A 24,972-nucleotide genomic window follows, 5' to 3' on the forward strand; every position below is an offset into this window, starting at 1 on the left:
AAACAGGCCTGCGGCGTTTTTCCCTTTCTTTTTCTGGCTTTTATTTTGAAAACTGGGATTAGCGTGCCTTTCTTTGAGGCGACACACACACACACGAGGCGGAGTTAGACGAGGATCCACATCGGTGCCTCTGCTCAGTCTAGTTGAGGTTTTGCTTCAGACTATCTCTCACTCACTCATTCACTCTCTCTCCGGCTGTGGGATTAACTGAGCTCCTGTGTTTGACGGTACTGAAGCGAGAAGAAGTGAAAACAGTGTCTGTAAATATGTAACCGCGCAGCCGAGTTAAAAACTAGTGTTTGTGCACCTCCACCGGGAGAAGGAAGATGGACTCTGCCGCCGTGAACAACGCCGAGAAGGAGAAGAAGCGGCGGTGGCTGTGCGGGCTGCTTTGGTGGTCGCTCCTGGTCGAGCTGGCGTCGGGAGGTAACAAAGCAACTTTTTCTCTCAATGAAAACAAAAGACATATCAACTCATTACGTGCTGCTTTCACTGACGGCTTGTTAACGCTACAACCACTTTGCTACTTTATCTCCAATGACTTTCCTCCAGTGTTTGTAGTTTACAGAGGAAATAGTTCCCTGGAGGCTACTTAAGATTTCAAGTTATGAGGTAACAAACAATCCCATAGCTCTGCTTTATTTGATGTCATGTATTTATTTTTTAATGGCTGCTCTTCCCTTTTTATCCGGGCTACAGCACTATTTCTGTATCATCACGAGCGTGTCTCCAAAAGCAGGCTTTAGTATCACTTTACAGAGGATTGTTAAATGTTTTCTGTGCGTGCTGTGGAGTTGCTGTGAAGGTTCACAGGTCTTAAAATGTTAACCTCAGTGTGACATCCAACAGAGCAACACCATGTCAATGTGGATGTGAATACTGCAATCAACACAGATGCAGGTTTAGTTTTCACAATGCATGACCTTGCATGGTTTTGTTTTTCAGGCTGATAATCTAAATTTTTTATTGTACACAAATGATTTTAGATAGATTTTGATAGCCTATGTGTGCATGGTGTACATATATAGCCTATGCAGTGCACTGTAAGCCCCTACAGAAGTCTCACCTTGTTAGATGCAGCAGCAGCAGACATGGGACTGTGATGCCCACTGCAGTGGAAGAATATCTGTGTGACAATAATACATTCAAACAAATGCATGGGAATGGACAGCTATTGCCGTGGTGGTTGACTCCAGGGGGAAAAATAGTTTTTTTTGTGTGTTTGTTATAGTAATATTTTCTTTTACAGATGTACATTATTTACATAGATATGGGCATTCATTAGGCCGTCTGGTTGATTTGACTCTGGCCATGTGTCATCTATATTCAGTGTTCATCCAGGCTGTGGCCCGGGGGATAATCAGGAATTATTTCACTGTGACTCACACTCAACCATATCCTTCAATGAATATAACTACAGTATAGACATTTGCTTTACTTGAACGCGTCTCTGGATGTGAGCATCGTCTGTATTCTCCTCACGTTATGAAACAAGCCTTGTCCCAGGTTTTGATAATGCATCAGCAACAGAGTGGCACTCGGAGGAAAAAAAAAAGAAAAAGAAAAATCGAAGAGACACTTCAGTCAAGTTGCATCTCTTGATTTGTTGTATAAACTGAGCACACAGGCAGTGACAAGCACTGGTCTCGGCCCCTCAAATTAACTGTAAGCGGGTGTTCACTAAAAGGTCACTGGCTTTGTTGTTGGAGGAGTTTGGAGGGGGTTTGTGAAATCTCACCAAAAAAATGTCCCTGTCGCACGGAAAGTGGCCCTGCAGACACGTAGATTACAGAACAACCTTCACAATCCTCCTCTTTCTGCACAGTCAGGTTCACACAGGTATATTTATGTGTGGGTATTGTTCTCTTTCATTTACATAACCCACAAATGCCTGTGTTTCTGCAGCTGGACACCAACCTTCAATTCCTTCCCCGACATTATAGTTATCCAAGAGCTTTCTAAGAATCCAGCTGCTTATAGGCAACATTATGGAGACCACCCTGTTGTGTGAATATAACATGACATCATATGACTTAAACATCATTGCTACAATTGCAAAATACAATTGGGCATGCATGTCCGGTCCATCCTAGTGAATTTAAGGGAAAAATGTCATCGCTTTCCTCTTGGTTAGTTTTCAGAAATGCTTCCTCGCTGTTATGTCCACAGAGCCGGTCAGATGAATGAACATGACGTATGAACTCAGGACAATAAACTCACCCCGTCTGAGTCGGGGTCGGAATAAGGATAAGTAAATCTGAACGGCTTGTGCCCGTGGGCCAGATTTTTCCCCATTTCCAGCTGCATTTAACAATTTAACGGGCACATTACACCAGACTGAGAGTTATAACTGAGGACGGGCCCCACAGTTAATGATGATTAAATTCAGTTCAACACAAAAGAAATGCATACGGAAGAAATTCAGCAGAATGAAATACTTTATTCAGCTGTCTGCTTTTGTTATGACAGAAAAAAAATTGTAACACAGTCTGGGTTCAGGGCCTTAGAAGATTTCTGTGTGAATTTGTTCTCAAAGTGCTTTTAGATCTTTCTGTGGTCAACACTAACATGCACCAGTTGGATGGTGATGTTTGAGGTTTGCAGAAAAATATGTAACTGGGGACAAGTAGGACAACAGCAACTTTTCCCCCAATCACTTCATCTTTTTAAACAAAAATGCCAAAACAGTCATTAGTAGCATCTTTTCAGCAGCTTTAAAAAAACATGTATAGCCATATTTGGTGGAAAACTGAACATCTTTTTGGACAGTTGTTGACACTTGTAGATGTCAAACTGTGATTAGGGAAACTGAGATTGTGAGAAATTGATTTTTCCTTTCTCTATTTTCTCACTTTTTATGAACTTTGGCTTTGTGACATATTTGAGGGCATTTGCATAATGTGTGCTTTGCCACGTTGGACATGGCGTTGGCTTCTCTTGCTTTGTGTCAGTTTGTGTCATCTTTTGCAGACGGCCTTTGTGGTGTCTGTTGGCTATGGTAGAGCAATCATGCCATATTTTGCTTTGTGCATCTGTTTTTATTAACAAGCCATAGACAGTCAACAAAACTGTAATTTGTAAAATAATAATAATATTGGCGCTTATACAATTAAGTAAAATACTACAGTATTCTGATGTTATGTCTGATCAAGATTGACTTGTCTTTCGTCTCTCTGGTGTCAGCTCCTGTTGATTGATGGCTATATATTGATAATGGTTGAAGGGCTAATTTACATGCTTTACTGGTTTAATTGACTTGATTTATACTTTACAGTCCAAACAGATTGAATGTGATTGACCCATTAGTGCATTAACCCTTTTAGGAGTTACAACAATGCATTAACTCACATTAACTTTATCCAGCTTCACCAGTGAGTCACTCTGGGCCATTAGCAGCAAGCTGCTCTCGCCCCTGGGTCACGTCGAACTCTGGATAAATCACATGTGGATTGGACACATCTCCTCACAGAGGCGAAGATTTGTTAACCTTTGACTATACGTGGGACTCTGGAGCTCATTAAAAAAAAAAAAAACGAACTAGTGATGCCTGGGCATGAGAGGCCTTTAGATGATAAAGCCTCAGAACACGTTAGCCTAGATTACAGGGTGATGTGGAATGGCAAGGAGGTGAGGTAGAAGAAACAGCTGGGTCCGTCCGCCACACTGTTTCTGGAACATGGGGCCACAGACAATGTGGGGATGTCAGAGCCTTTCATGTTCAGGTTGAAGGTTCCTGTCAGGGCAGGGCAGGCCCAAACATGTCTGACTCCCTCCAAGCCACATCCTCATCCACCGCCTCAGTCTGGATTCTGCTGTTGTAGCATTTAAGTCAAATACCTTTAAAAAATTTCTATATGTCATTACTACAGTTTTGGACAGTCCATGCAACCAACAACTTGCTCCTAAAGCTACAAATGAACAGAGACAGGAATCTGTAAACCTGTAGGCTGCAGCACTACGCAAGCAGGCGGTGTTGAGTTTTGTCCTGAAGGTGGTTATTATTCTGTAGGTAAAGCCTTAAAAGTCATAATCATACACTTGTCGACGTACTTGCCTGCATGTAAACCATTATGGTGGAGCATATAGAGTACAAAATACTACTGGCCCACCGGGAAGGCTGAGCTAAGCAGCTCCAAAGAATATTACAAGCCCCCCTTAAGTAAGGTGAGGTATAATTTGTGCATTGTGTGTGTTATAATGCTGTGTGTGTGTGTGTATGTGCACGTGCTTTGCTCCACTTGTAAAGAACAACCAGGATGATAATTAGCCTGGCTTTTATATCTAAATGTCACATGTTGGCTATATTAAGACCACAATGCTTGACTTGACTTGCTCTGTGTTTGTCGTCCTTACTGCTACTGTACTTTCTGTTCCCCATCTCCCTCCAGCTCAGCCCTGTTTGAATGAAGCACTGATTTAACAGACTGCAAAAGACAGTCAACAGCACATTTGACCATATACAATGTCCCACTTGCTCTCTCCTTCTCTTTAAAAAGAAAACTCTCTCTCTCCCTCTCTTTCTCCCTCTCCCTCTCCCTCTCCAACCTCTCTTTCTCCAGCCTCCTTCTATGGCGACGGCTTTGTACAGCTCAAGGCAACAGAGTCGTCCGACCATAACATGCTCCGCGTTCGCTTCCGGACTTCCAGCACCAATGGCCTGCTGTTTCTCGCTGCCGGCCAGACCGACTACTTCCTGCTAGAACTCCATGCTGGTCGCCTGCAGGTGGGTACATCCATGGCCCCAGCGCATGAGCATATGTGTGCAAGCATACATTAGCGCACACGTGCACTCACATTGTCGCATGCATCCAGCAGTATGCAGATGTATATTCTATATCTCAACCACATAGATGCTCTCAATTGGCACAGATGCAGACACACACACGCGCGCGTGCGCGCTGACCACCGTAAGCAATGGTTCTGTCTCAGTTGACAGTGTCAGTCTCTTGATAGAGTAACACAAGCAGACAAGCCTGAGCGTTAACTCCATACCAGTCACTTCTTGTCGCAGTGGGAAACAAGAGCTAATAAAAGCAGTCAGATCTGTGCTTTTAATATATTTGATATATGGGCTCATTTTTACCAGATCATAGGGTGAGATACCCAAGTTTTCTGGGCATACTCCTCATATGCCTGCTGTAACCACTCCATATACATAATAGTATAGGAATACAATTGATGATTATTTTCATTATTGATAATCATTATTATAAATTAGTTGGTTTATGAAATGTCAGGTGCACTGTGAAAAATGTGTGTTGAAGGAGATTCTTTCATCAAATTTCTTGATCAGTAGTAGCAAGAGTGTGCTGTCGCTATGTTATTGTTTCATTTGTGATAATGAGAAGCTCACTTTTCTGATTGGACTGAATTCCTCAGCCAAATAAGCAAAATTAGAAACTGACTTTAATGTTAAATTCAAGTGAATAGAAACAAACACGACATGCAGTACAGACCTCAGGCCATCTGCCTCTAATTTAAAGACAACATATTTTAACCTTGGGAACACATAAGACATTTAGGGCAGGTTTGTGTCCCAAGCAGGAGGCACTATCTTTAGCTCACAACACAGGCATGGCTGAGGGGATTTAAGGATAAAATACTTTTGTCCCTTCACGAGTGATTCTAAAGCATCCCGTAAGTAGCTCTGCTGAGCTTAGTCAGCACACAAAATTAACAGTTGTACTGTAGTACTTTTTCTAAAAATTTAAACACGTTCGTAAGAAGCACAGGGAGTCCTGAGATACGCGTTGTAGCTTTTGTGCATCAAACTCGAGAAATCCTTGTGACTAAGCTTCTATTCGTGTTAGACTTGGGCTGCCGGGAATAAATCATACTGACGACTGTGTTGCATTGTTGTACTTCAGTGAGCACGAGGAGTGAAAGGCTCGTCCCTGTTCCTTAAACTGTCACAGGTCACCAAATACATTTTTTTTTGTTCACCCACACAAGTTTTCCTCGGGCTTGGGATCTCATTCCATGTGAGTCAGACATGAGTGTTGCTCCCTGAAAACCCGTGCATGAATAGCAGGGACTCAGCAGCAAGCCTTGACAAGCATGTCATCTAAATGCAGCATTAGTTTGAGATGGTGACATGATGCTCTGAGGACATTGCTGAGGGCAATATAGATAAGAGTCCTCTTCCTGCTTTATAACACAGACAAAGCTCACCGGAGACATCATGGAATATAAACAGTCCTGTGTTTCCTTTTCCAAGTGTCAAGATGTCTACAATTAATCCTTTCATCCATGTTAACAATAAAGAAATCCAAGTCATCTAATACCTACTGTAATACAGTTGTAACCTGTACATGCATGTTTAGATAAACATCTACATCCATGATTGTGGCTTTGTGAGGCAAATAAAGTGCGTGAACCAACAGACCAACACTGCTATTTCTCAGAGCCATGCTGCAAACATGGCTCACAATTACAGTAATTGGGCCGCACAACATCTATTCAGAACAGATCAACTTAAACTTAAATTTGATTGCTGCTGAAATCACTAGATGTGCCTTTTATTCCTGTTATGTAGCATATGTTGTAATTGAGTTGTTTTGTTTCTTATCTTAGCTCAAAATGGACCTCGGATCTGGGGAGCGACAGTTACAGTCAGAACGAAGCACCCAGCTCAATGACCTGGCCTGGCACTCTGTGGAGGTCCACCATGCGCAGCACAACGTCACTCTAACTGTGGACAAGAACTCCCACACAAGTGTAAAGATGCCAGGCTCCCATCGTGATCTCAACATCATGGATGGCTTCTATGTTGGAGGTTCAGGGGGCCTAGACAGACTTTACATCCCCAGGGACCAGCTTGGCTTCCGAGGCTGCATGGAGGACGTGATCTTCAACGAACATGACTTGCTGTCATCCCTAAGGCCATATACTGGATTTAAAAATGTCCATGAGGTGTCTTTAGGCTGCAGCCCCCAGTTCTTTGCCACAGAGGAAGATCCTATCAGCTTCTTCAGTTCCAGGGCTTACATTTCGTTTCCTACCTGGAATGCCCAACAGGAAGCCATATTTCAGTGTGTTGTGCACACTTCAGCAAAAGAGGGAATTATGTTGTACAGTTCAGCCAGAGAGGGGGACTTTGTGGCTGTGGAGATTCAAGAGGGTTTGCCAGTGGCCATTGTCGGGAAAGCTGGAACCAAAACTGAGCTACGTTCCCTTACGTTCATCAATGACAGGAAATGGCATTCTGTCAAGTTACATTTCAGTTCCAAAAGCATGGAGCTATCTGTTGATGGAGAGATGGTGAAAACCAGCATCAGCTCTCGTTCAAAGGGGCTTCAGCTCAAAGGTTATCTCTTTGTTGGAGGTATCGACGATAGCACTCGTTCAGAAGTTAGAAAGGTGGGGCTTGTTTCTGTGTCTGGAAAGCGTGTCAGGGGAGGTTCCTTCAAAGGATGCCTGAAGAACATTGAGGTCAATGGTGTCAAGATGGGTCTTTTTAGTGCCGTAGTCACCAAGGATATCTCAGTTGGATGTGAGCCAGAGAAAGAACCAGAACCATCAACCACCATAAGTCCAACAAGTGTTCCAGGACCCCTTTTTCACTTGGTGACGCCAACACCATCTTTTCACATGTCCACCTTTGCAAGGGGCTTGGATAAAAGGTATGGCTCAGATTTTGTGCATCTCAGAAACCTTGTAGTGCAGGAAGGTAATAGAGCATCCCTTGAGGCCAAACACATTAAGGTTCTTCTGGACTTCAAGAAACTTGGCATTCGACAGTCACAGATTATGTTCCGAATTCGGGAACAACCGGTTCGGGGTCAGATAAGGCTTGATGTCGATCAAGACCAAGAGGAGAACACTTTCAGCATGTTGGACCTGTGGCATGGACGAGTGATGTACATCCATGGAGGGTCAGAGGAACCGGATGACTTCTTCCTGTTTTCAATCTACTCTAGCAGTAGAAAGCAAGTTCCTAATTATTTGAAGAACAACAAATTGTACCGGTACAATATTACTGTGACGCCAACCAATGATGCACCTGAATTAAGTCTCCCTGAGGGAAATCTTTTTGTCCTGTTGGAGAACTCAAAGAAACGTCTCACCACAGATGTTCTGAAAGCCGTAGACATTGACAGCAGCTATACTGACCTTGTCTTCTCTGTGCTTGGGAACCTGAACGCTGATGCTGGATATTTGGAAATTGAAAACAACCATGGGAAGGCAGTGACTTCATTTTCATATTCAGACTTAGAAGAACTCAAGGTGTACTATGTTCACACAGGGGTTAGAAACTCAAGGATAGTTCTTAGAGTTAGTGATGGAGAAAAAGTCAGCAACACTGTGGTCCTAAGGGTCATGGCTGTAGCACTGGAGTATAAGATTGCCAACAACACAGGCCTTGAGATCCTTCAAGGAGAGACGGCTATAATTGGTATAAAGCAGCTGGCTGTCCAAACCAATGCTGTGAAACAAGTCGTAGACGTCCGGTACGATATCATTGAACCTCCTCAGTATGGAGAACTCCAGAGGCTTCATTCGAGTGGTGAGTGGAGGCTTACCGACTCATTTTCCCAAAGACTTTTAGAAAAAGAGCGCCTGAGATATGTTAGCACTTTTCAAGACATCCAGACATCCAATGCCACTGATTTCTTTAAGTGCAAAGTTAATGTGGCTGCAAGGGCAAACACTGAACTACTCTTCCCAATAACTGTCAAGTGGGTGAAATACCACCTAGTGAGGAATGTTATGATAGACCTGGATAAAGTTAGGAAAGTGACAATGGACTCGGAGCATCTCTTCGCTGCAGCTGAAGGTGTGACCCTCCCAGAAGATGACCTTTATTTTCGGGTTCTAACCATACCAAAGAAAGGAAAACTCCTGCTCAACACCACAGTATTGAATAAGAACTCAACCTTTAGCCAGAAAGATATAACAGATCTTAGAGTACATTATGAGCTAGTCGACAGGCCTTACGAAGATACAACAGATAGGTTCAAATTCCAGCTAGTTTCCAAACACGCTCAGTCTCAATACTATGATTTCCAGTTTTCTATTAAAGCTGATATCAACAGTGTGTTTATGAGAAATGACGGACTCTCGCTTCTGGAAGGAGAAAGCAAACTTATCACGAGAGATGAGCTGTTTGCAGAGACCTTGAGTACAAAGGATATGTACTACACAGTTGTAAGCAGCCCCAAACATGGAAAGCTAGCCCGCATTAGCCAATCAAATTCCAATGCTAGCTACAACAACATCTTAACCTTCAGTAATCGGGATATATTAGAGGAACGAATAATGTACATTCATGATGACAGTGAAACGACTCAAGACGAGTTTACCTTCATAGCCTCCACCAGCGAAGGGTTCAAATCTTCCATTGCAGAGGACGAAATCGGCTCAAAAGGAGGGTCATTCAACATATCCATTCAGCTTGTCAATGACCAAAAACCAGTACGTGTTGTTGATAAAGTTTTCCACGTGGTAAGGGACGGACAGAGGTTACTCACTTTAGAGGATCTGTGTTATCATGATATCGACACTGATTACGATGATGGTCAGTTGATTTACACTCGACGTGGAATCCCAATGGGAGACTTAGTCCTGGTTAATGACACTACTCATCGGCTTTTCCAGTTTCGACAGAAGGATTTGGAAGAAAGGCGAGTGTTGTTCATCCACAGAGGTGTCAGCACAGGAAGATTTGTGCTTTTTGTGTCAGACGGAAAACATTTTGTATCGAGCCTTTTAGACATCAGCGCACACGACCCTTTCTTGAAGGCTGGAAACAACACTGGATTATTGGTTCAGAAGGGCCATTCGGTAACCTTTTCCACCAGTAATTTCAGTGTCATATCAAATCTAGACATCAGAGATGACCATGAAGTAACTGTCAAGATGGATGTGGTTCCCAAGTATGGAAAACTTTATCGTAATGACACAAAGGTGAACTCGTTCACACTGTCTGACTTGAAGGATGGGCTCATCTCCTACCAGCACGATGACAGCAAACATCTGTCTGACTATTTCAATTTAACAGTGAAAGCAAAAGGCCTTCAGTTTTCAGTCAAGGTCAATGTTAAGGTTTACCTGGAGAGTCACCAGAGGCCGCCCATCGTGCTGCATCACAACACTTTACTGGTAGAAGAGGGAAAACCAGTGAAGATGGATGAAACTAAACTTGAGGTGGGTGTTTTAGAAAGGTCTGCTAAATTATTCCCAATAAAAACATATTTATCAATTTTTTTTATCCTGCATGTATTTATTGATATTACAAGGTCCAATTCATTTCGCTAATTTGCTGTAGCGTTACGGTTATTCTTTCAAAAAATCTAATGTTCATATTTGTTTTTGTAGTTCTTTATCTTTCATTACTGAGCCATAATCCTCTCTGTTTCAACACATAGACTAATGATAAGAAGAATTATGGATACAATATTATGATATAATTAGAGACATTCAAGGTTATCCACTTCTAATTCTTGTTAGTAATGCAATCATGCAGTCAAACAATATTCATCCTTTACAGTTATGATAACAGAGGGAATAATATTTGGACATCACCAGAGCATATTTTGTACTATCCTCCTGTTTTTAAGGCTGAGATGGGAAAAAACAAACAAAAGGACTGCTGACCTGTTTTTGTTTATTTTACAATGATGCCATGTCCCATATAGAGTAAAATGAAAACTGAACTTTGGTGACACATGTAACATTTCGGGTTTAACCACAGACTACATTTTGTGATTGTTGCAGGTCACTCATGAAGACAACCTGCCATCTGAGATTGTATTCACAGTCAAGGTAGCCCCCTCTCATGGCTTTCTCCGGCGTTTTGTCGAAGCAGAGCAGCGCCACATCGGAACCAAACAATCCCCCGTCAAGACGTTTAGCCAAGAGGACGTTAACAATGGGAACATCCAGTACATGCAGGTTGAGCCTAACAAAGTCGACGACACCTTCATCCTCGACGCCACCAACGGGGTCACTGACGTCAGCGACATTGGGATGTCTGTTGACATCATCCCACGCCTCATCCCACTTCAGGTCTCAAATTTCACTCTGAACGAGGGCGCTTCCAAGGCACTGACCCAGGATGTGCTCAAAGTCACCAACCGACACTTTTCAGGAATCAACTTCCTGTATAGTCTGACTGAGCCCCCGCAGCACGGCCACATTGAACACTCTCGACATCCTGGCGTGTCCATCACCTCTTTCACCCGGAGGCAGGTGAGTTATTCCTACAGACACTGCTTTGGTTGCTCTGGATAAACAACAGCAGACAGGCAGATGGATCAGTGGATAAATAATTAGATTTAGCGTGGCAGTAATATTTTATTTACTGAGATGAGAGAGTGTTTTTCCCAGAAATGGCCCATATTAATGGGATTTGTTGCAGTGGTTGTAAACAGAATACATTCTCAGTTACATCCGTATCTAACAATAATAATAAAATTTTGCTTAGATGGATGGATTGGTGGATAATTAATCTGACAGATTATTACTGCAGTAATTATTATGACATTTTATAACTACCACTGAATCCCCCGAGCTCATCTTCTCCATTTTGTGTCACGTCAATTTCAATTTTACACTTTGAGATTTTTTCAACCACAGGCATTTTTGTGGTGTTTGTAACCCCAAAATCATCCCTAATTAAATTATAACATTAAAGTGTATTACCCTTGCGTGACCCTTTCTTCTCACCCTATGCCAGCTAGAGTCACTTGTTTTGTTTTTCTCTCTTATGTGCATTTCACGCCACCGCCTAGTGACCTAAGTGTCACATAATGTTAGCGTTTTGTTCAGCTGTATTATGAATACATCTTTGCCAGTTTTTGTGTCAGGTTTTTCCTAATTATTTATAATTTCCCTGATGTCCAACCAGGTGGAACATGAATTCATTTACTACGTCCATGACAGCAGCGAAACCTTAGCCGACAACTTCACTCTGATGGCCAATGACTCAAGCCTGAGGAAGCAGAGCGCGGCCCAGACGGTGTACATCCAGGTTACAGCTGTCAACGATGAGCCTCCTGTTATTACAGCCAACAGGGTCCTCAGGGTGAGTCTGCAGCGCTCTATATTTAAACTGGACATGCTTTTTTTTTTTTACTAGCAGGTCTGGCACCATGGCTTACTGTCAGGCAGTTTTCATGGGGGCAGAGTTGCAAGTTGCCATGGCTGACTGGCTGGATGAGGAAACTATGTTTGCTATGTGGAGGAGGGTCAGTAGAGGAGGGGAGGGGGGCGAGGGGGTCTGGCTGCACAGACCATGCGTTGACATATATTTTGGAGATGCCTGCGACTTGTATGCATTTCACAAACATTGCCTAATATTCAAACATGTCGCTGCTTCTCTGTGTGGGTCAGCAGGGCCAATGAATTGAAAGTGGAGCTGCTATCCTGCAAAGCCTGGGTTGACTGGAAATGATTTTTAAAGCTTCTCATGAATACTAAAAACTGGAAATCAAATGCAAAATAACCTGTGGGTATAACAGGGACATTAGATCATGCAGCTGCCTTGAATTTAATCCATTCCAGAGCATCATCATCATAGCGTTGAGTGGCATGATGGCATGGCCTGGAAATAGCAAACACTATATAACTATATTACTGTATAATTATACAGCCACAGCTAGGCCGTGCTTCTCCTGCTACATAACTATCCTCACTGTCCTCTTATTCCAAAGAGGATCGCTGGGAAAAGCAGTTTTGATTATGATTCATAAATGACACCGTCATTGTTGTGTTGTGTTGTGTGTGTGTGTTTGTGTGTCCATGCGCTGAGCAGTGCTGACTTGTACCCCTCCAGCTTCAGTGGCTGGAGTTGGGAGAGGTCCAGGCTGGAAAGACAGGCTGGAGTATAGGCCTCTATTGTGTGTGTGCAGCTTTGCCCCAGATGCCTCAAATTCCTGCAAACTCAGAGAGGAGCAACTTCTAAAAATTTACTGCGCTGAAGAGCAGCAGCAATCGAGGTGAACTCGGGTAGTTTTGACCTGAAAACACTATAAATAAGTTTATGGATGAATTTTGCTGACAGCTTCTGACCAACCGCTCTCCCACTAAGTGATGATCCGTTTAATGCAAATGAGATCAGTGGTCATTATGTCATGTTTTACCAGAGGGGGAACCAGGGTGTCAGTGTCCACAAGGTGGCACTCTGCCACTGCACATAGTGTGGGGTCTCGAACTGTAGAAGATATGAAGAGATTTACAGGTCTGCAACAGACTGAGGGGGAACAGGATGTTTTTCTTCATACAACTTATTGGAAAGTTAGTTTTGATTTATTCTGAATCAATATTTTAAGAGGGCTCATCAGATTTTCATTCATTAGCATGCCACAGGGATTATTGTTGTTATATAAGATGGGTAAATGCTGAATAAACCATAAGACAACCCTGCATGAAAATAAGCGGATGCCTTTTTTTAAAATCAAAACTGAAATAAGCAAACAGCACGGACGATCTTCTTTATTCAAAAATCTGAACACTATGCCAACAGATAATGTGAGTTTTCTATCTAAACTAGGTATATATTATCAGATATTTAGATAATAACGTCATCACAATGACTTATGTGTGCATGTTTGGTGCTTGTTTAACTGTCAGGATCTAAAGTGGGACTAAAACTCATCGAGTTGTCACATAGAGTCTCCTGAAGTCAAATTCTTTGTTGTTTGTCATGAGAGCTTATCTTTTTGAGACTAAATGTGAAGAAACATGTGAGGTATTTGTATTTAGTGCAGGTGAGATTTAAAAGAAATGTATTAAAACAACTGAAAACTGTTGAGATGTGGAAGGCAACACTTACAGGAACCCAACAGAAAGCTGAGTGTGGTGCAGTGGTGTTTTGACTGTGACGCTGTCTGTGACTAACGCTGCCTGATGAGCGCCCTGTTGTGTCTGGGGGATTGATGATTTTTCACCCACAGGGGCTGTTTGTGCAAATTGATCTCATGTGTCTTGTCTTTGAATTTGGTGGATTCGCCCTGATGCTGTTTGTCAGACCCATCCTGCTGTGGCTTCCTGTTTTAATGAGGGATTATTGGAAGTGTAGTCATTTCCTGCTATGAGGAACAGGCACTCGCATGTGTTCCCATATAATTCGGCAGGGGAGGAGGTGGGACCGATGTGATATTAGTCTACAGGTGCAAATTGAAATAGTGCCCCATGCTTCTGCTCCAGTAACATTTCCAACCAAGTGAGACACCAGCTCACAGCCAGTTAGTGATGTAGTGAATTTTAGAGCGCAGTATCACCCAGTATTTTGTAGTTTTAAAAGCTAAAACTTTGCCTCGGATATTTTTTTATACCTCATGATGTTTATGACAAGTTGCACGTTACCCCCAGCAAGTGGGGTTTGTTTTTCTTCATTCTACCCACTTCCTCTCACCTTGCAAACTGCAGGTTTTGCAGTTTGAGCCGTTTCTCACATAAACCAACCTACAGTAGAAATACACGATATTTAGTCAGTGTGTGAAAACTATAGAAGTAACTGTGATCACACCCTCTATATAAAATGCAACCCATCTTGTGACTGCAGTGCACCCACAAACAAAAAACAGGAAGTTTGCACTCATTAATGAACACCACAATAATGTTGTGATACATAAGAAAGCTCTTGGCACTATGAGCTCCAGTCAAAGTGGATTAAAATTAACATGTGCTGTGACCTTAAACCTGTTGTGATCAACTTTTTTTTTTTTTTATCAAAGAAAACGGGTGAAATGGCTGCAAACCTGCAGATTATTATTGCTCCTCTGCAGTGTTGTCGGCGCTACAGAGCATCTTAGAATCTCAAAGCTCAGTGTTTTTATTTTCCACTCCATGACCTTAGGCTACTGCTCTCATTATTCTCTCAGAGAAAAGAAAGTCTCCAAGCTCACTGCTCTCAGTCAGACACATAAAGACGGCTGCAAGCACTTAGCCACTAAACAGAGAAATAAATATATTCACGTTTAACCAGGAATTAAAATAATTTTACCTTAAATTTGGGAAGTTTTAACATGACGGTTACGTAGTAAGTACTAAAATGGTTGCTGTACTAGCGTTTAATTGGCTCATCTTTCTAGACAGCACTTTTAAGGTGGCAGAATTGTGGTTTGTGGCCTTTAAATGACTGAAATCATTGTGTTCCTCCCTCCATCCTCCCTTGTCGAGTGTGTGTGGCCAGTAGTTCAGTGTCCCACGCGTCTGTGAGTTCCTCTGTTCAGACCTTAATTGTGCCACTGCTCTACATCCTATTCTGCTTCAGGTCTGCATTGTGTCATCAAGCCTGAAGGTGACTTTTGTATGTTCATTATGTTGTTGACTGCGACTGGAGTGAAGCCCGGGGCGACATCGGTTGTTATTGTCTCAGCATCTTCAGGTGCCACGGTGAAGAGATTATTTTTGTAACTTTGTGCTTCAGTGGATGAAGGAACAGTAGGGGGGAAAATGGACCTAGAGAGAAGAAAGAGAGAGAACAACACGTTGGAGTAGCCTTCCAGCTGGACTCACACCCACAGCATCCTGGGCCCATTGTATGTGGTGATGAATGACAAGGACACATCAGCTGTTTCCGTTTCTCTTTTATGTGGCTTCCTTTTCAGTTGTATTGTAGCGGCAGAGATAAGGTGCATTTAATCAGTGGGGTAAAAAGTACCTGACATGGTTTTTGTTCTATACTCAAGACAATACGGTTAGATTTTCCAGACTACTTGAATTACGGCGGCTGTAAAGACCGGCGGCAAATCGAAATAAGCTTTAAAGTCTAATGCCCTATTGTATAACGAAATATGAATCAATCAAAATAAATGTCAGATTCACATATGCCTGTCAAATAATGTTAGGACCCTCGCTCTGAGTAATGTCAAACCCACTCTGTTCCTGGAGGTCTGTGTCTCCATCAACATCACAGATGACGTCTGTTGTCCTTGTTGTCTTGTGTCCAGGTTTGGGTGTCCTCAGTAACCGAGATCAGCCCGGAGGATCTGAGGGCTCAGGACCAGGACACGCCTGCGGAGGAGCTCCAGTTCATGGTGACGCCGCCGAGCAACGGATACCTGGCCCTGAAGAGCGCCCCCATGAAGGCGGTGCTCAACTTCACCCAGGCGCACGTAGACCAAGGACAGCTGCTGTTTGTGCACAAAGGTAAAGCGGGAAACTAAAAGTAACACTGACTGTATATGAGGATGATATCGAGTCCATAACTATCTTGCTGTGTGGCAGCAGTTTATTAATAATAATGAATTCAATTATCTCACATTATTAATTTAAAGCGATAGTTCACCCAAAATTCAAATTGCACTCATTATCTACTCACCCTCATGTCGACTAAGGGCTGGGAGAAGTTTCAGAGTCCTCCGTGGCTTCTCTGAGTTACAGGGGGTCACGGCGTAGCAGTGCATGTCCACATAACGGTTGCAAATGGATACCACTTTTCTTCATAACAAAAAGACACACCAAAAAACATCCAAATACCTCCATAGTGCTCGTATGTAATGCCCGTCTTGTATTGAAGCCCCGAAATACGAAATTGTTCCGAAAAAAATTAAATAAGTCTATATTTCAAGCTTGTTTGTAGCGGAAGAAAAGTGGTATCCATTTGCAACCGTTATATGGACATGCACTGCTACACCCTGTAACTCAGAGAAGCCACGGATAACTCTGAAACTTCTCCCAGCCCTTAGTCGACACGAGGGTGAGTAGATGAGTGCAATTTGAATTTTGGGTGAACTATCCCTTTAAGAACAAAATGTTTGTCTTACATAATTTGCGTAAGTCTAAGCATTATAAATCAGTGTCCTTTTATTCCCTGGTTAAGAAGAATTGAGTTCTCTTATGTAATGTTGCTTCTTTTACCATAGCAAATGATTTCATTTAAAGATTATTGACCACCTGCCACATTCAGGATCAACCTAAGGACATAGCCTGAATATATAAGATAGATAAATATGAGAAATATGAGATACAAAATCTCATATTTCCAGATCTAAGATTTGAAATCTGTGCGAGCATGGGACCATTCACAGCGTGTTTGCCCTGTGCTCATGTCGACCATGCAGCAGAAATAATGTGAAACTTTCTTCAACAGCCATGAAATGACTTTGCAGTTCAGACAGACTGGACTGGAAGGCGGGCGGCTGGAGGTGGTAATAGTCTGTGAATGTGAAGTGAAACCATGGATAAGATCTGTCAACATTTGATTGCATCAGTCTCAGATGAGATTTCTGCTCACTCTTCTGATCCATATCTCCTTTTTTTTCTTTTTTCCATTGCCTGTACTTGTACTGTACCACCGGGAAAGGTTGAGATAACAATGTGTAAGGTGCTCGACCCCACCCTGTGTGATGAAGAATTTCTTCTTTACACAAGCACATTTACACACATCTACACCAGTATAGACTACTGATTTTTATTCAGTAGCCCCCTATTGATTCAGAATAAATTTTAGCTTGCGTTGCAGTTTTTTCTGAGACCACCATCAGGAGTGCTGATCATTTACTTTCGTTTTTATCCGTGTATTCTGCTGAAACCAGACGCTGCTCATTTGTAAATCTGCTCCGGCCAAGAACAAAGAGACGTCTATGTCCTCGCAAAACTTTGATGCAGTTGTTCTTTATTCAATGCAGCAGGTCAGAGTCTAACAGCGTGTCCTCAGAGACTTCTTGACAGTTTGGTGTTGTTTTTCCTGTCATGTCCAGGTGCCATGTCTGGAGGATTCAACTTCCAAGTCAACGACGGTGTGAACTTCACCCCGAGGCAGATCTTCAGCATCACTGCCAGAGCCTTAGTCCTCAGTCTGGAGAAAAACCGTCCACTCAAGGTGTTTCCAGGTAAACCCTTCACTCCAACTAGCATCATGTCATCACAGGAAACCCTTGGATAACAGAGAATTCAAAGTGGGGTCAAAAAAAGATTTACAGTAGTTAGTTTTATTTCCTAGAATGAGGTCAGCATCACTTTAGGCATCTTCTGTATCATGATGAAACTACACAGCTGCTCCCTTGAAGGAACTGAAACCATATATTTTTGTCTTGGAACAATCATCCACACCACACATACTCTTTTTAGGTTTTACTGTATCAACCAAAATGTATTGATTTCCTCTTTTTCGGTTTCATTTTTATTATTTCTTAGCAAGACAATGATGTATTTGTGTTTGCGTGACCTTTCCCAGTCTTACTTACATCAGTCTCAGGCTAAAAGTTGAAATGGTTAAATAATTCAACACTGTTCTCCAGTGGTGTATTTAGGCCATTAAAGCAGGGTTGGATCAACCTCACCATACCACAGATACTGCTGCATCGCATGCTGTGTGACATAATCAATATCATACTCAGCCTACATGATATATTTTAAACTGAAAACCCCCCCAAAATACTTACATTTGCATGCAGAGGAGGTTCGAGTGGTAAAGTTTTCCCCCTGCTCATCATTCAAATATAAAATTCCAGCTTAAAATAGAGTGTCACTCTTCCCACATGCTCTCCTGCTGTCAGTCCTGTCAGTTTTACTACTAGTGTCTGGGACAAAAGTCTGTCCTAGCCATCCTCACCTGCATCATATCATCAGTTAGTGTCGTGATTCATATTGTGAGTCATTTCATTTGTATAATTTAAAAAGCCCCAGCATTGCTCATCGCTTTGCAGACAATCTCAGACAATATCACATTCTTTTTTCTATTCAGTTTCTGAGTTTTTATTATATTTAGCACTTAAAAACTCAGATAATATTCATATTTTTTCTTATAGGTGTTCCTATGATTGACACTAATACACCAACATTTTCCAGCAGCCAAGTTATTACATTACCCAAATACCAGACTGGTGATGTTTTAATATACGGCATGCTACTTTCAATACTCAGCAGCTAAAAATAGACTTAGAGCCGCCTGTGTCTGCAAACACATCTGAGATCTTTTTTCTCAGATTTCCAGTGGTCCGATTCGTGAGTTAGGGGGAAAGAATATTGTGAGGGCTGCAAACTGCCAACTGGCACGCTCTGCTGAGCTTCCCAGCCACAGGGTGAGTGTGTACTTGAAAAGCTGTGCCACTGTCTGTCTGAGGCAGCCCTGTTTGTGCTCTGTGCCAGGCGGGACAGGGAGAAAGGCAGGGGAGGGGGCGGGGATGGGAGCTTTAACTGACAATGAAGGGTTTTGATGGGGTGAGTGGGGGTGTGTGACATGAAACACTTTAACACTGTGGTGGTGGTTGGGGGGGGGGGGGGGGGGGGGGGATTAATGTTTTTCCTCTTCCCTGCAAAAGTCCTCAAAATGTCTGAGCTGGTTTTCTGTTAAACTGTGCAGAGGCTCCTCGCTAAATGGTTGCACATGCCTCATTAGGAAGGCCAGTGTTGTGTTTACCTGATGGTGTGTGTCTGTCTGACAGTGAGTCATTGTGTTGTTGCCGGCAAGTGGAGTGAGGAAATACACAAATCGACTTATTACACAGCTGTGCAATATTATTAACAGTGCACATCATCAGACAGTCTAACGTGGATGATTTCATAGTGTTGTAGTTTGTTATAAACACAGAGAAGTGATTGAAGTGGTTGTGTTTGGTGGAAAAGGAGCTAGAGAGAGAAGAAGACAAGTGAATAACACTTCTGACGGATTACAGTGGTGTGTATATGGAGTAATGATACACTTATGTTGACTTTTCTCGCCTCTTTGTTGCTGTATTTATCGAAAACTGTTTTATTATTATCATTTCATAAACGTCTAGCTATCCCACAGGCCACTTCGGGGTGTTTTGATTGTATATCTCTGAGCATTCCTGCGTCCATGTCTATATATGCTGCCATCAAGAACAGCTGCACAAATATCTGACAGTATAGGAAATCCCATCTCCTACAGATTTAGAGCATGATAGGTTTTCATTGTCAAAAAAAAAAGAAAGCCCTGTCTCCCCCTCTTCCCCTCGGAAAGGAAATTTCCCATGAGAATGACAAGTCTCTTTCGTGGGAGTGCGCACGAAGAGTGATGAATGAATATCACTGTGCTTCGACCCCTCTTTCCCTTCTATCACTGCTTTCTATCTTTCATTTATCGGCAGTCTTTTTTTAGTATTCTCAACAATCTTCTCAGTGGCAGCGAGGGGTTATGGAGATCTATGTGGTTCATCTTACAAAGAAAAGAAGCTCTCAGAATGTGAGGCCCTGTCATCATTCACAGAGGATGTTTCCCTTTAGGTTTTTCTCAAGTGGAAGATTTCTGCGCCTGCTAGGAGCTGATCCACTTTTAATTTCTTGTGTGGATTTTATGTAACACCCGCACTGCAGTTGGACAGTGCTGTAAAAAAAAAAAAAAAAGTCTGTGATGTCTGCAGTGCCGCTTTAATTTTGACACATCAAAGGAGGCTCATCAGTCTATTCCAGACCTTGCTTTGCATAATTTGGAGTCAAAAAGACATGAAACGCCTTCAGAGGGAAAGAACTTGCTGGATTTGATTCAGCCACGCAACAGTTTTAACAATGTGGTCAGAGCTGAACTGAACACCAGACAAGAAAACACAGAATTCCTTCACAGATACAGATTCATGATCGACAATTGAGGACACTCTGTCACTAATTATCTTAAATCTGTTTATGTCTTTCCTCCAGGTTCGTCTGCACTGATCACCAATGAGCATTTGCAAGTGGAGACCAACGACGTTAGCAACACCTCCAATCGCATCATTACATTTAGTGTGATTCGGCATCCTAAGCTGGGGCGACTGGTTACGAGGCAGCCTGATAATTCAACAGTAGACATCTCCACTTTCACACAAGACATGGTGAGTAAAAAGCTGAAGCTGCACTTTTCCTCAGTATATTTTAACCCAGAGTAAGCCTGAACATCGCAGCTACTCCATTCATGTGGGAAGTTGCCAAATTTCCAGAGTATGAATAATAGATATTCTGCATCCTTATTCAGGAAATGGACTCTGTGCTTCTTGAGCTGAGTGGAACACGAGGCTTTTATGTAATCAGTTATATCTTGATGGATTGCTATTTGCTGTGGTGCTTTGTGTACTATATCTTACTGCTGAGCAAAGCATATTTAGATTAATTAAGAAATCTTGGACACACTTGTAGAAATGTCTTGGTGAAGAATTACTGAGCCATTGAGCTTTCTATATGTAGTTAAACCATCAGCAGTCTTAAGGGAGGGCTAATCTGCTGCTGTTGCACAAATTTGTGGCTGTTTTTTTTTTTTTGGACAAAGCTTTCCCAATGATCTGTGGCGTTTCTGTACCATAGGTGGACAAGAAAGAAGTGATATACATTCAAACCCCTATTGAGTCAGTTGGCTGGGAAGCCATGGACACCGTGACTTTCTCTGTGGCATCACCACCCGCTTCTCTGGACAGCCAGACCTTCAAAATAGATATTTCCTATGAGAATACTGGACCTGAACACAACACGGTCCTGCTGGCAAACACAGGTATGAACAAGAGTTGTTCTGTGAGGCTAAAAATTAGACATAGCAATGCCTTGAGCTAAATGTTAACATCAGCATGCTCACATATTCACCACACTCAGTACGTTTACATGACACTTGAAAAAAAACGAATTATTGCCTTAATCTGACTATAACTGGACAACTGAAGTGCATGTAAACGCCTTAGTCCGACTAGAGTTTGAGTTCTCCAACTCCGATTAAGACACCCAGATAATGTGATTGGAATTCGATTTTCTCCGTCATGTATACGCCTTAGTCGGACTGAAGCTGGACAATGCATGTGTGCATGCTCCACAACAGTAGAGACGGCACAAAGTGGAGCAGAGAAGCCACCTGAACCCGGCAAAGTAAAGAAGAAGGGGGGGGGGGGGGCTTACTTACTATTAAGCTTACTACGTTGTTTATATTCTGATTTTTACGAGGTGACAGAAAAATCGCCAAAATCGAATTTTGAGCATAGCTCGATTAAGCTCTGCATGTAAACGTACTGACTGAAAATCCATAAACTATGCTCCTATTTATGTTAATTTATCACTAAAAATGTTTAACAATGCTTTCCTGGTGATTTACTTGGTGTTTTCTTGGGGACAGGTGCTGACGTAACAGAAGGGGAGAGTGTTGTCATCGATGAGTCTAAGCTTGATGCATCTAACTTGATGTCAAAGCTGCCGACGCCTCAACGGAGCTCCCATGAGGTCTGGTTCCAGGTAACATCCCTGCCTCAGCACGGTGTCATCACGGTGGGTGAGAGAAACCTCACGAAGGAGAAACCGAACTTCTCCCAGTTCATTGTAAACAAATATGGCATCACCTACAAGCACGACAACTCTGAGACAACACTGGATTCGTTCTCCTTCAGCGCGTGGATAAATCCTAAGGGTAAAACGGCTCATCGCCCTCAAGATGATAGCGATGTCGTTGAGGAGCGTTTTAACATTACAATCAGGCCGGTGAATGATCGACCGCCTTTGCTAAAAACCAAAGCTCCAAGTCTGAAGGTGGTGCAAGGAGATACAGTTGTCCTCGGGCCTGAGAACCTCAAAGTTGAAGACTTAGACAATCCCCCTGATGATATTAAGTTCTCTGTGGTTAGCAAGCCAAACAATGGTTACCTAGCTCTTCAAGGAAGTTTGAATCAGTCAGTAGTGGCCTTCACCCAAGCCCAAATCAATAACAGAAGCGTCTACTTCATCCATGATGGAAGCTCTTCCTCGGGGGTGTTCTACTTCAGTGTCACAGATGGTCATCACAAACCAATATATAAACTTTTTAACCTTGAGGTGACAGAAATCACAATTTCCCTGGTCAACCACACTGCATTGACGCTGGAGCAGGGCAAGACTTCAACATCCCTGACCCAGGATAACCTTGCTGCCGTTACCAATGGGAAAAATGTCACCATTCACTACCAGATTACAAGGCCTCCAAACTTTGGCAAACTTCTGAAGGACAACCAAGAGATAACACAGTTTGAACAGGAAGATCTACAAGCTGGAAGGTTGTCCTACCATATGATCTCCAGTTCCTCTGGAGAAGACAGCTTTGAGTTTACCGCCTTCACTTCGGAAGCAAATCTGACCGGTCGAGTGTTTAACATAACTGTCACACCTTTGATCCAGGTTGGCAAAGGTGTGAGGATTCCCAATGGGATTGCTATCAAACTTGGCCCTAGTTTTCTCAATGTCTCTGAACTGGCTCACATTAGTAGCAGTGACCCTGTATTTGAAATTATATCCCATCCTAAGTACGGGAAGTTGGTTCAGGCCAAAACTAAAACGTCCAAGAAAGCTGTACAAGCAGATTCCTTCACCTTTCAGGAGATGATGCAGGGGAAGGTAGCCCTGGAGCTTAATGCAAACATGACAGGAGTTCAAGAGCTGAACGATTCAATGGTGTTTCTACTGAAAGCTGATAACATGCAACCTGCTAAAGGGGAGTTCCACTTTAAAGTTGTGCCATACGACCCAGGACTTTTTCCCACCACAAAGAGTCCTGTCCAAACCACAGCATCTGTTACACAGACACCAATCCAGACTTCCAGAAATGGAACGGCTTCACCTTTCCTGTCTACAGCTTTTCTCTCCACCCAGCAGCCCAGCAAAAACCAGCAAAAGTTCAAGGCACGCAGCCGCTGGGGAAACTCCAACAGAACTAGCATTTTCAGTACGACGCTGGGCAAACCAACACATGGAACGGAGGAGTTCCCCTTTAGAAACACACCAGTCCGTGTTGAATCCTACCCTCAAAAAACCTCCAATCCGCTGCTGGTGATTCTTCCGCTGCTGGCTCTGCTGCTGCTTGTAATCATCTTTGTGGTCCTAGTTGTGTTTCTTCGACATTACAGGCAAAGGAAGCAGAGCGCTACTGCGCTAAGGGAGCAGCCGTCCACTGGTCTTCCAAACAGTGAGTCCTACCAAGGCCAAGCCCAGAGGAGCACAACAGTTCCTTCAGTGACTGTCACTCCATTGAACCCCAACGGTCCAGGCAGCCCTGTTCTTGATCGATTATTGGTGTCAAATCACGGGCCGGGGTATGACACCATTGATTCAAACATGCTAATAAGTTCTTGGAGCAATGGTTCCCCTTCAGCATCCTCCCAAATTATTAGAACCGCCACTCCTACTCTTCAGAAGAACCAGTACTGGGTATGATTTTCCACAAAACCGACTCACAGCTATATCATGTATTGGAGATACTGTTACAGGTTTTGATGATGGATTAAAATACGGTTAAGTACCAAATGAGGCTCTAATTAATTAATTAATTTATTATCTTAAAGCTGCATGAATCAATAATTTTATTTTAAAGGGGAACTATGCAAGATTTTTAGCTTAACAATGCTACACTTTAAAGCAGCTTTGGAGTAATTGTGATGGTTTAATAAATGACTTGTAACTTGTTACATAGCGTCTCTTGGCCGAAAACCAACCTTGCAAGATCAGTGCCGGCCAACCCGGTGTCCCAGCTCTCGTCTTGGCAGCACAGCGACACAAATGCATCCCATAACCCATAATCTCTTGTTTATGACAGATAAGACTACACAAATATACACATCGTAACATTGCATATGATATATAACGTTATCAACCACCCCTTGGATTGCTTTCTTACCGGCTTCGTTAAAAACAAATGCACATGGCCGGGAGGAGGGTTAGCAGAACAGCGGAAAAGCGACCGGACTTGCATAGTTTCCCTTTAATAGTTCACCATATGACCATAAACAGAATCCAATGGAATAATACTGGTCTCTTTCTGCTAAAAATGTAGTAAGGAAGTTGTTTTCTATCAGTTTAAGTATCAACTTTATAACGTCATGATGCTGTTCTTGCGATCTTGTGCCTGTTGGAGGCCAAATGTTGATTCATGTAGCTTTAAGACCAGGTAAAGGACGAAAACCACTACTGCCAGTGCTTTTTGTTGTTTTTGATACATTAATAATAAGAGCCACAAATGGCTTTGAGTTCTCTTTGAGTTGCACAATCTATTGAAAAGACTGGCCAACAATCCTACACCAATCACTGCTATAGATCCGGCTGGTGGGACAGACTTTGGTCATTAAGCATTTACGAAGCAGTCTTCATTGT

General features: G+C 42.7%; 1 protein-coding gene across 1 annotated transcript; it reads left to right on the forward strand.

The window, feature by feature from the left end:
- The first annotated feature begins 80 nt into the window (after positions 1 to 80).
- On the forward strand, positions 81 to 24,257 carry cspg4ba (chondroitin sulfate proteoglycan 4ba). The gene is made up of 10 exons (XM_085786046.1): positions 81 to 426; positions 4,560 to 4,723; positions 6,574 to 10,146; positions 10,717 to 11,190; positions 11,849 to 12,025; positions 15,897 to 16,095; positions 17,649 to 17,780; positions 20,548 to 20,720; positions 21,187 to 21,370; positions 21,980 to 24,257. Exons 1-10 carry the CDS (start codon positions 327 to 329, stop codon positions 24,037 to 24,039), a joined length of 7,236 nt encoding a protein of 2,411 aa, XP_085642172.1. The 5' UTR covers positions 81 to 326; the 3' UTR covers positions 24,040 to 24,257.
- The last annotated feature ends 715 nt before the right edge of the window (positions 24,258 to 24,972 follow it).

This window comes from Trachurus japonicus, chromosome 9, assembly GCF_045865225.1.
Source record: "Trachurus japonicus isolate A0001 chromosome 9, Traja_1.0".
Lineage (NCBI taxonomy): Eukaryota > Metazoa > Chordata > Actinopteri > Carangiformes > Carangidae > Trachurus > Trachurus japonicus.

Bases quoted from the DNA above. Each gene is read 5' to 3' on its own strand.
- cspg4ba (XM_085786046.1), top strand. From the start codon at position 327: ATGGACTCTGCCGCCGTGAACAACGCCGAGAAGGAGAAGAAGCGGCGG. The intron at 16,096-17,648 runs GTAAAGCGGGAA...TGTCATGTCCAG, and splicing joins GCTGCTGTTTGTGCACAAAG to GTGCCATGTCTGGAGGATTC. The intron at 21,371-21,979 runs GTATGAACAAGA...TCTTGGGGACAG, and splicing joins GGTCCTGCTGGCAAACACAG to GTGCTGACGTAACAGAAGGG.